This window comes from Salvelinus namaycush, chromosome 34, assembly GCF_016432855.1.
Source record: "Salvelinus namaycush isolate Seneca chromosome 34, SaNama_1.0, whole genome shotgun sequence".
NCBI classification, from domain to species: Eukaryota; Metazoa; Chordata; class Actinopteri; order Salmoniformes; family Salmonidae; genus Salvelinus; species Salvelinus namaycush.
The window spans coordinates 18,785,842-18,798,315 of NC_052340.1; the positions used below are offsets into that span (position 1 = coordinate 18,785,842).

General features: G+C 39.5%; 1 protein-coding gene across 1 annotated transcript; it reads right to left on the minus strand.

The window, feature by feature from the left end:
- Positions 1–49: 49 nt before the first annotated feature.
- Positions 50–3,396, minus strand: LOC120028413. Its single transcript, XM_038973638.1, has 9 exons — positions 3,393–3,396; positions 2,934–3,118; positions 2,574–2,748; positions 2,062–2,157; positions 1,140–1,217; positions 878–904; positions 530–757; positions 345–392; positions 50–253 (listed from the first exon to the last, which is right to left on the minus strand). Exons 1-9 carry the CDS (start codon positions 3,394–3,396, stop codon positions 105–107), a joined length of 990 nt encoding a protein of 329 aa, XP_038829566.1. The 3' UTR covers positions 50–104.
- Positions 3,397–12,474: the final 9,078 nt, after the last annotated feature.

Below are 12,474 nucleotides of genomic sequence, written 5' to 3' on the forward strand. Positions count from 1 at the left end.
GGACAAAAACGTACTCTCTTTGGGTTTCTTTTTCCAAAAGCTTCCTGCAATGAGAAGGAGACAAGGCATTGATAACAAAATGCTAGAGTGCATATTGATTTGTATCAGAGATTACTGTAAAGCATAGTGCGTAGGATACCTCTTTGGCGGTTGTCCATTTGGAATCTTCCCTCCTGGTTGGTCTCTGCCTCGTTTGCTCTTTGATGGATGTCGATCTGAGCTCTGGCTTGCTCATTGATCTCTGCTTGGTTTGCTGTCAGAGTTCACGACAAGTCAATGTAATTCATAAAAGGATCACTGCAAGCTGATACTGTAAATTGCTCATTGAAAAGCTCTGACTTTACCATAGTAATGCCGTCCGAGACTTGATTGGCGCAATCTGCTCATGAGTTCTGGGGAAGGAAAGTCCATTAAGTGCAGTTACTTCTGAATGCAACATGAATACCAAACAGGATGAAAATATTGGTATCATTGAACAAGGGAAAATTATTATAGAATGTTGACTGTATGTTAGGAAGGAAAGTCTCACCTCTATGAAACCCTCTTCTTTTCTCACTCAAATCTCTCACTGGTTTATTTTGGTATCTAGCTGGTTCGTGCTGGTTTCTTGGTGGTTCGTGCTGGTTTATTGGTGGTTCATGCTGAATTCCGGTTGGATCATACTGAATTGTGGTTGGATCCTGCTGAATTCTGGTTGGATTTTGCTGAATTCTGGTCGGCTCATGCTGCATTCTGGTTGGATCGTGCTCATTGTTTTCTGTTGAAAGGAGGGAAGAGAACAGTTCAAACTAGGTCCATGTAGAAAAGGAAACAACAACATTAAAATTCCACTCCAGTCCATTGACTGAAAATGGTAAATCTAAAATAATAAACGTACCATAGATAGGTCGCTCATTGCCGGCCCCTAAAGTAAGACAAAAACAGATGTGAGCATCAGTCTGTAAATGCACCATGACTTTGTACTGTGGTCTTGTTTTGTTAAATATAGAATGATGTTGTAATGTTGCATAAACTTAACCACATGGATTATAAGACACTGTGTGCGTGCGTGCGTGCGTGCGTGCGTGCGTGCGTGCGTGCGTGCGTGCGTGCGTGCGTGCGTGCGTGCGTGCGTGCGTATGTAGCCTACATGTGCTTACGTTTTTTACCTCTCTTCTGTGCCACGTCTCTCCCAACATCGTCACTACATGCAACGTCCTCAGGAGGTGTACTGGATCCTGTCATATTATACAGAATTCTACATTAATTTCATGTTTCAATCAGATTTGAAAGGGGTGCTCAAATGCCATAGAGGTAATAAAACAAGGAAAGGCACTGCTATAAGATTATCATTTGTTCAGGCGTTATGTCTTTATTGAAAGTACAAGTACATCACATTTCACAAACATATTAGGCTACTTTGAAATATTACACCGCTTAATGCCACATATTGGGTGGCATTAAGATATGCATGTAGGCCTGTTTAAACTGTGCAATGTACATCTTTTTAGTAGGATATGCAGCTACATAACTGACATGGTGTCACGTCTGCTCCCGCTCTTCCCCAGGCTGCCCTGCATCACGCACTCCTGCCATCATCAATTACGCACACCTGCCTTCCCTCGTCACACGCATCAGCGATATTGGATTCACCTGGACTCACTCATCACCTGTTTATTACTTCTCCTATATTTGTCAGTTCCCCTGCTCTGTTCCCTGCTGATGCATTACTTGTTTTTGTCTTTGTTACCCTTGTGCTGACGCTGTTCCTGTCTCCTTCCATGTCCGTTCCTTAGTAAATGTTTGATTCCCCGTACCTGCTTCGTCTCTCCAGCGTCAATTCATGTGACACATGGAAGCAGCTTGCAAAGTTGCCCAATCAGCATCATAACATTTACATCAGAAAGAAAGGATGCTGCTTAATGCTCAAAGGAAGATTCAAATGAGCCTGAATAGCTGTCAATGTACTCAGTGTAGCATACTCTATACTGTGCAGTATGCCATGCTAGCTGCTTCATCAATATCATTCCAGTACTGAAGTAAGACTGAGGGAGTCAGAAAGAGGAACATGGAGGTGCTCACGTGTCCATTTCACCCAGCAGAAACAGCCACTCAGGAGCACTATGAGGACGGCCACACCACCGACGCTGAAAAACAACACTTGCAGATCTGTACTGTCTGAAGAGAGGAAGAGGTGGTTTTATTTAAATGTACCTTACAGGAAACATTAAGCAAGAGGGCTGCTTGGTCGAACCCGACCAGAAATAGGTTGGCCTTTACATAAAGTGATTGTGTAAGGAAAAACCGACCACATGCAGTGTATACAGAGTGCATCTCTGCAGTTTGCATATACTGTATGAAGTCTGCACCAATTATTTTGACTCATTACTGGTGACTTGAAAGGGTGCTAGACTTTCGGATACAACAGTATAAGAGATTATTGTTCTAATCTAACAATAAACTGACTTTCTCTGATACAAATATTTGAAACAAGAAAAATCAAACCTACAACTCAGGTATTGTTACAAGCACCATTCTCCAACCAACTGAGCCACTGGAACAATATACTACTGTAGATACTAGCATAGTGTTACCTTGATCAAGTTCCTCAACTTCCACTCGATGGCACTGGTCATGACTCTGTAGCTCACAGCAGTAGGAACCCAGATCTGAGGCCTGAAGGGCATCGATGCTGATGGAGAAGTTCCCCAGACCTCCCTGATTGAGGAAAACCTTCACTCTGCCCTGCCTAGGGTCCAGAAAGTCCACCTGATAATAATACATTCGTATTTTATTTACATATTATTTGAAGAGCGCTTTTCATTACATGCAGAAATTACAAAGCTGTACATTAAAAATAAGGTAAAAAATGCTTTTAAAAGGCTAAACTCTCAAAGCTAAAAAAGAAGGCTAGTATTGTACATGATATGCAGACAACCGAAGGAGGCAACAACCTTCCCAGAGGATGTGATGTTGACCAGGCTGGCACCAGAACCAGAGATCTGGTTCCACACCACCCATCCATGGCCAGGGCTGATGCCCAGAGAGGTAGACCCAAAGCTGCATGACAAGAGCACCGCAGAGCCCAGTGGAGCCTGGAGGGTGGATGTGTTACAGGAGTCATGGCAGTGTTTGTTACCTAAAGGAGGAGTTTTGGGTTTGGATGGTTATCAGGCTCATAGACAAAACGTTGCAATGTAATGGTTAAAATATACAATTCTCAGCAGCATACATACATTTTTCTATTGTAAGCTAAATATAGGGTTTGAAAAATCACACCATTATTTTCCTGATGCACAACACATTCACGACAGGAAGCGTCTCTTCTATTTCTACTCTCCCATTCTACATCTATTCTCTCATATCTCTACATAAAATGCTATATCTATATTATCATTATCTTAAGCACTTACCCATTGAAGCAACAGAGGTATAACATAATACCATCCAGAAAAAACAGCCATCAGTTTTGACCAAGAACATTTTCTGTATTTTAATATATGGTAGTGAGTGGTATCAGAAATGTAAGTGAAAGTATCAGGCACATACATCCAGTAGCTACTACATGAGCAAGGTAAATGGCAAACCTCTGCAACTAAGTTCAGACACAGAGGCAATCGATTAGGTCACTTCCTGTCTCAGCAGCTGTGCCTCTTTCAATTATTCCCATTTAATTTTATACATATCTGAAAACATTTAATATAGTGTTACATTTTAACTGGTACTTGATATATTTTATATGTTATAACATGTTTAACAACAGTATTACATGTTATTCACATGTTATAACAATCTCAAGTACAATCTCAAGACAGCTTTTTCTGTGATTATAAACAACTATGGAGCATATTCATGCACTAAAATAACCTGGTTTATGTGCATGACACATATAGTTAATTTAGGTTCATAAATGCTTATTTTACTGTATTCACCCCAATACTATTTGTAGCTGCAGCCAATGGAACAAAGTTCTGAGCAGTAGCACAGATGTGGTCTTCTTACTCAGAAGACCACAGTAGCTTCCTGTTGAAGGGGGCCTTCAGTTGCAAGTGATATGCAGAGGTGAACCACACTCTCTAACAAGGCCTCTGTCTGTTGGATGGATGCAGCGTGGGGTGGGTTGATAGTCAAGAGTGAGACACAAGCATATGTACTGCAGATGAACATTTGGTAGTAAGTATTTTTTTATTCTAGTTCTCATGTTAACATGTCTTTTGACAAGAAAGTAGAGGTTGTAATGAACACACCTTCAATATGAATCCCTGTGTGCTACACAATGTTGACTAGAGAAAAGTATACAAAATACATGCATACAAATTAATATTGTAAAGACTGATCATGGAAATAAAAGAGGCAGAAATTTTACTAAGATCAACCATTTATTTGTTATTATTATTATAAATGTATTTATTATTACTTGGGTCTTTTGGAGGATCTCAATTGGAAAAAGTCCATCCTCTCCTCGATTCCTCCGTCCTCCTCTCCTGCATGAACTGGAAACTGATAAGGGGTCGAGTGGTCGAGGAGTGTCAATTCGTTAGAATGCGAACAGAGTCTGCTCACCTCCTTGATTACCTACTTTGGCAGAGAATACTCAAGAGTGTATACACACCCCCTTTGAATCAGCTGCTGTTTTCTCGAAGGAGAAAAGTGCACACATTTAAAACGATACGCTACTTATCCTTTTATCTATAACATGTCTTGCATACAACTAGTTCAATTGGTTTTTGCACTTTACACATTTATTTGGGGATTCCACCCCTCTAGAAGTCCTTTGCTTGATGACGCATGAGTGGAGAAGGAGAGTCATTTCATTCAAGCGCATTTGTTTTCACGTTTCACTCCGCGATTACCTTTGACCTTTTTCAAAAGCAGGCAAGGAGAGGACAGAGGAGAGGACGCGAGTCGTCGAGCAAATCCAATTGAGATTCTCTCTTCGTCTTGTCACTATAGTTTTTGTAACTATTGTGTGTGTTGTCACAAAATACATTCACCATGACTACCCAAGCAACTTGCTTCCTTTTCAACAAGGAAAGACAAATCATCTGTTGACGTGACACATAACTTTGTGGTTAAAACCAAAGACTGACACTGAAGACAACCAGGAAATCGTTTCTATGTTGAATTTCTTTTCCAACCTGGTTCATGCATTGCAAATCATAAAACCTTCATAGCCATGCTACATCTGCCAACACAGTTTGAGTAGCTCATATCAGACATCTCATGCAACACCTTTCATCAATTTAAATAGAAAATGGGGAATGTTTGTCAATCTAGTTTGTTGTTTAATCTAAGTTGTTAGACATGTGCTCTCATAGTTGACCCTGGTGACAGAAAGCGACTTTGTAGAGGTACACAGAGGGCCTCTTGTCACCTTTGTTAGAGTAATGTCACTGTCTGTGGTCCAGACCGGATACAACTGAAACCCACTTTCAGTTCTGCTGGTCTGCTGGAGACAAGGGAGAGAGAGCAGTTACAGGAAACATATCAAAATATCAATTCAAGTTTAAAATGCTACCTACTAAAACAGAACTGAAAATACACACCTACTGTTTCCACTTCATGCTAAATGTATTAAATGTCATGTATTTGTATTGTAATGATACATTGTATGTAATGTACTGCATGTCAAGCACTTTCATATGGGATCAATATCATGCCAAATGTATTGTGAACACACAGCATGTCTTTTGTATTTGTGTATCATGATCTGTACAAATAAGTAGCAATCCACAAATGTAAATCACCAATCCACAAATGTAAATCACCAATCCACAAATGTAAATCACAATCCACAAACGTAAATCACCAATCCACAAATGTAAATCACTATCCACAAATGTAAATCACTATCCACAAATGTAAATCACCAATCCACAAATGTAAATCACTATCCACAAATGTAAATCACCGATCCATAAATGTAAATCACTATCCACAAATGTAAATCACTATCCACAAATGTAAATCACAATCCACAAATGTAAATCACAATCCACAAATGTAAATCACAATCCACAAATGTAAATCACCAATCCACAAATGTAAATCACTATCCACAAATGTAAATCACCAATCCACAAATGTAAATCACTATCCACAAATGTAAATCACCAATCCACAAATGTAAATCACTATCCACAAATGTAAATCACTATCCACAAATGTAAATCACTATCCACAAATGTAAATCACAATCCACAAATGCAATTCACAATCCACAAATGTAAATCACTATCCACAAATGTAAATCACAATCCACAAATGTAAATCACCAATCCACAAATGTAAATCACTATCCACAAATGTAAATCACTATCCACAAATGTAAATCACTATCCACAAATGTAAATCACTATCCACAAATGTAAATCACCAATCCACAAATGTAAATCACTATCCACAAATGTAAATCACTATCCACAAATGTAAATCACAATCCACAAATGCAAATCACAATCCACAAATGTAAATCACTATCCACAAATGTAAATCACTATCCACAAATGTAAATCACCAATCCAAAAATGTAAATCACTATCCACAAATGTAAATCACAATCCACAAATGTAAATCACCATCCACAAATGTAAATCACTATCCACAAATGTAAATCACTATCCACAAATGTAAATCACCAATCCACAAATGTAAATCACTATCCACAAATGTAAATCACCAATCCACAAATGTAAATCACAATCCACAAATGTAAATCACAATCCACAAATGTAAATCACTATCCACAAATGTAAATCACTATCCACAAATGTAAATCACTATCCACAAATGTAAATCACCAATCCACAAATGTAAATCACAATCCACAAATGTAAATCACAATCCACAAATGTAAATCACTATCCACAAACACCTTTTGATTTGTATATCGATATATTGCATTAGAATTTTTTTATAACTGCAGATATACAGGTCATTTCCAAGGGCCTTAAGTAAAATGACTACCATAAAGATTTTCAGATAGGAGAGATATGCGCAAACATGACAGATATGGCAAACCTGCAACTCCATAGTTGCATGTTCGGGAGCTTCAGCAGTACGACTTCACAGTGGTGCACAGGGCAGTGGCACGCCACTCCAAGTCCCGTCGGCCCTGTACTGCAGACGGGTGCCGCCACTGTGAGAGGGCCGTGAGAGAGAGCTGTGTGCAGTGGAGAGGGTCTGTGCCACAGTGTGTCGGGCGAGCAGGCCTGTCTGCTGTGAGCTGCAGACTGCCGCTGTGGGTGAACGGGGGCAGCAGCAGGGACAGAACACAGACCTACAGCCGGTGCAACAGTGGGTAGAGGCACAGCCAAGGCCACCATTGGAAGAGGTGGCAGCGCTCTCACTCGCGACAAAGGGTTGTGGTCAAAGTTTGAGAGACTACGGCTGGCTGATGGTGTGCTACAGCGGGCATGGAAGGAGTCAGCTACGGGAGAGGAGAGGTGGCAGGTGGTGGTCCCAAAAGCATTGCGGGAGGCTGTTCTCCAGAGTACCCATGGGGGGGTGGGGACTGGACACTTTGGGGTCACAAAAACACTGCGCCGCCTCCGTCAGGGCTTTTACTGGGGGCAGCACAAGAGGGATGTGGAGGACTTTTGCCGCCGCTGTGACAACTGCACAGCGAAAAAGGGCCCTCCAGCTCCAACAGTTCCCGGTGGGGGCTCCCATGGAGAGGGTGGGAGTGGATGTAGTTGGGCCGTTCCCCACCACAAACAGTGGAAACCTCTGGGTACTCATGGCCATGGACTATTTCACAAAATGGCCTGGGACCAGGAGGCAGAGACCACTGTCGACGCCCTGACAGCAGGGATTTTCAGCAGGTTCGGTGCTGCGGAGTCCATCCACAGCGACCAAGGCAAAAACTTTGAGTCCCGTGTGTTCGCCACCATGTGTGAGAGGCTGGGTATGCAAAAGACCCGCACTCCTCCTCTCCATCCTCAAAGTGATTGTGTGAACAGCCGCTGAGAAAAAAAACACTGGTTGACTTGGCAAACAAGACAAAATAGCACAGACAGACAGAAAATACAGGTATAAATACGTGGGGAAGATGGGCAACACCTGGAGGGGGGTGGAGACAAGCACAGGGACAGGTGAAACAGATCAGGGTGTGACACATACTATAATTGCTGCAACCTTGAAAGGCAGGCATCAACATGGCCGAATGAGAGGCTGTCAGCGATTTATAAAAATCACTTTCTACGTATACAAACTTTTTTTCTACGACTACAAATCACTTTCTACTCGTGACAACTTTTTGTTTTTTTCTTGTAGTCAAATCCCTGCCAAAAAGTCAGGTGACCTAAGCGCTTCCAAATATGGAGTTGCAGGTTTGCCATATCTCTCCTAGGTACAAATCTTTATGACTCTCATTTTACTTACTTGGAAATGACCTGCATATCTACAGTTTTAAAAACATTCTAATGCAATATATCGATTTACAAATACAAATCAAAAGGTGTTTGTTAGTGGATAGTGATTTACATTTGTGGAAAGTGATTTACATTTGTGGATTGGTGATTTACATTTGTGGATTGCCACTTATTTGTACAGATCATGATACACGAACACAAAATGCATGCTGTGTGTTCACACTGTCTGTCTGACAGTGAGGTTGTGATGTCATCACCTCATAGCATTGAGCACACCAGAATAACTTTTTTCATGTGCAGTGTACGGAAGAGCATATATGAGAAGTTCTCAACAACTTTTGACAGGTTACAAGCAAGTTACGATAAGACTGATTTGGTTTAAGCAGTTTATTTTTCTCAGACCTAACATGTTCCACTAGAAACATGATTCGAGGACACATTTTGCTGACTGGTATGTATTCTGTTTTTGAGCATTAGGCATTCATTTATTCAATTAATGTAAAGAGTGATAAAAGGTCTGTATTGTCACTTCAGACCTGACATCTCTTTGTTTTACAGTGATATGCACAGTAGCAGGCTTCAACATTTTCACAAAACCAGTAAAGTATTTTCCGAACGATGATAAACTATTTGGGCAAACTACTGTTCAGTCCAAAGCTGGGTAAGTCACTATGGCATCATCTGCTATATGTTATATCAAATTAATTTGTGTTCATGTCATATAGACCTACAGTACTGTATTACATCTAGATTATGTTCTCCTTATCCATGTTCTCTTATGTAATTCAACAGGGTATTGGTTACATCACCAAATTCTAGACCCCAGAAAGTATTCAGTTGTGGTCTGGAAAAATGCACAGAAGTCAATATCTCATGTAAACTATGCCACTCTTGCTAATACAAATTTCAGAAGTAGGTTCAGTTATTCTAATACATTTCAGGGCTTGTTTTTGTTAACCATATGCTGAATCCAAGTCAACTTGTTTTGTAGCCAATGCAGGTGAAGGACTCCGACCCATCGTGGCAGTGACCAACAGTTTGACTGGATCGATAGAGCGGCACATGGTATTTATTCTACAAAAGTTTTCTACATTCATAGAGATGTTTATTTAATATCTCTATCTCTATATAACCTGCTGTGTTGCCTTTTATTGAGTCATTTAATTTGCCATTCACAATAAGTCACTCATGATAATGTCATGAATTTTTATGACATTTGTCCATGATTTGTACATGATGACACAGTATATTGGCTGTATAACAAATAGTTATAGTAGTTCAAGACAACTAAGAGCTGTGTTGTATTTCATTTATGTGTATAAATGAGATGGGGAGTGAGGAGTGAAGTATTAGAGGGGGGGTGGGCTGCAGGTCAGAGTGGGTGCCATGGGAACTTGTACATCAGTAAATCACATAAGAGTAGCAGCAGAATCGTTGCCTAGTCAATTGTCTCTCAGCAAAGCCACAGCTTCCTCCTCTGTAGGCGTCAGACGCTAGTAACGTCTGCCTTTCACATGACTTCACTTTCAGCATGAAAAATGGGTCCCACTCTTCCGTTAACACTTTTTCCGATGTAACTGATTATTTTCATCTACTGTTAGATTGTTTTTGCTAGATGGACTCACAGAGAAGGACCACATCTCTGGTCTAAAACAATACATATTTGTCTGTAAGTCTAGCATAGAAATGCTTCCTCAAACTCTGTTGATAAGATTATTGAGAGTGTACTCTGACTGTGTCTGCTGCAGATATTAGTTGTGTTCTCACCATTAAGTGTCACTGTGGTCACATTCAGACAGACACTTGCATGCACGCAGGCATCCACATCCGCTTTTTGAACACAAGGTGTAGGAAATACCATACACTGCCCTGGTACCTTACAGTGGCATCATATTTTTTATCTTCAAAGAAAGATGTTTGTCCAGCGAATTAAATAAAGTTCCAATCGTCTTTATCTTGGGCCCTATGTTGCCCCAGGAATTAAGAGGATTAAGTCAGTAAGCAAGTTATCTTGTTATCTACACTATCAAACTGATCGGGCCATAGAGTTATCCTACTCAACAGTATGCCATGTGGCCTGATGACTTGCTCTGCTCTCCTCTCACCAGGTCTGCCAACAGGTCAGGAAGAAGAAGAACATGAATGAGGATCTTAATGCAAACTGTACACTCCTGTCTGGCCTTCTGAAGCATGAGGTGTATTATCCTGCCACGTTAGGTAGGCATTCCTATGATACTGAACCAATGGACACAGCTGTTAAAAAGTTAGATCTCAGATGAACATAGGGAAATGTAGACTATGGAAACACACTGTACATCCGCGCCATATATGGAGTGTAAAGTTAGTAACGAATGTCTACATTTTCTGAATTTAAGTTGTAGATCAACTGGAAAGAAACATCTCCATCAATAACAACAATAACAACAACAATAACAACAACAACAACAACAGTGATGAGGATGATGAGAAGGATGGTGGGTCTACATTTATTACAAATACAGGGAAGTGATGTTCATGTTTGTTTTTTTGTTCATGTACAATATCGCTGTTTTGTTTTTAGATCCTGGGACTGAGATTGCATTTGTACTTGATGGATCTGGTAGCATTGAAAGCGAAGACTTTAAAAGGGCAAAAGATTTCATCACAACTGTGATGAAACATGTTTGGGAGAAATGTTTCAATGTAAGTATTGATCAACATTAATGCACACTTCAAAAAAAGATTTGGCCATAAAACTGTGCTTTCTCTTGAATTGGCATTAAATAAAATGAATGATAATGCTTTATTGTGATAACAAAATAAATTGTTTTTTCTTTTTAGTGTGAATTTGCTGTTGTTCAGTATGGATCGAAAATCAGAACTGAACTGTCATTGAATGAGAAAGACGGGCCAAAAGCTATTGAAACGGTCAAAAATATTGAACAGATCGAAAACGCCACAATAACTGCTTCAGCTATTATCTATACAATGTAAGTACCATACTATTACCTATACAATGTAAGTACCATACTATTATCTATACAATGCAAGTACCATACTATTATCTATACAATGTAAGTACCATACTATTATCTATACAATGTAAGTACCATACTATTACCTATACAATGTAAGTACCATACTATTATCTATACAATGCAAGTACCATACTATTATCTATACAATGCAAGTACCATATTATTATCTATACAATGTAAGTGCCATATTATTATCTATACAATGCAATTACCATACTATTATCTATACAATGTAAGTACCATACTATTATCTATACAATGCAAGTACCATACTATAGGCCCATATTTTATATCATTTAGATTGCAAATATCATTACATTGTTGAGATTTGATTACATTTGTATTTTCAGTGAACATGTTTTTGTTCCTGAGAATGGGTCTAAAGAGGACTCCAAGAAAATCATTATAGTGGTGTCAGATGGAGCAATATCCCATTGGGATAAGAAACATTTGGAAAAAGCAAAGAACTTGCTTGAAACAGAAAATATCACCAGATTTGCTATTGGGGTGAGTTTTCTCATTTGTGTATCTTTTAATTCATCTTCCTGACTAAAGTAACAGGTTTAATCGATTCAATTAAAAAGTTAGCTCATATTCTGGTATGTCAAGACGTAGATTTTCTCTGTACATTTATGAATCACAGGTTGGTAATAAAACCAAAATAGACGAGCTGAAGATTATTAGCAACAGTGAGAGTAACCTGTTCTTGGTTGGTGACTATAAAGCCTTGGAGGGCATCCTCTCCAAGCTAGAGACCAGTATCATCAAAGGAATTGAAGGTAACACTAAAAGGCTGTAATTATCAGTGTAACCTTTACATTGTATCCAATTATCGTCATATACTGTATGTGTGACAGGCACTGACAGCCACTGACACACTGTAAGGTGCAATTTGCATCCTACTCCATTAGATATATTATTTCTGACTCACTTTATAACAAAATGTTTGTGTTGCTCCGATTTATGAACCAGGAATCAAGCAGGGGGATGGCTTCCAATTTCAACTCGCCGAGGCTGGATTCAGTAATCACATTGCACTAGATGTAAGTTGTTTGGTTTTCAACTTTTTTTTTTACACACTGGTTTTCTAGTTGGTTTAAGGCCAA

Coding starts and splice junctions, on each gene's coding strand:
- LOC120028413 (XM_038973638.1), bottom strand. Junction 2,158..2,573: donor AGTTGAGGAACTTGATCAAG/GTAACACTATGC, acceptor TCCTCTCTTCAG/ACAGTACAGATCTGCAAGTG. Junction 1,218..2,061: donor CTGCTGGGTGAAATGGACAC/GTGAGCACCTCC, acceptor ATAATATGACAG/GATCCAGTACACCTCCTGAG.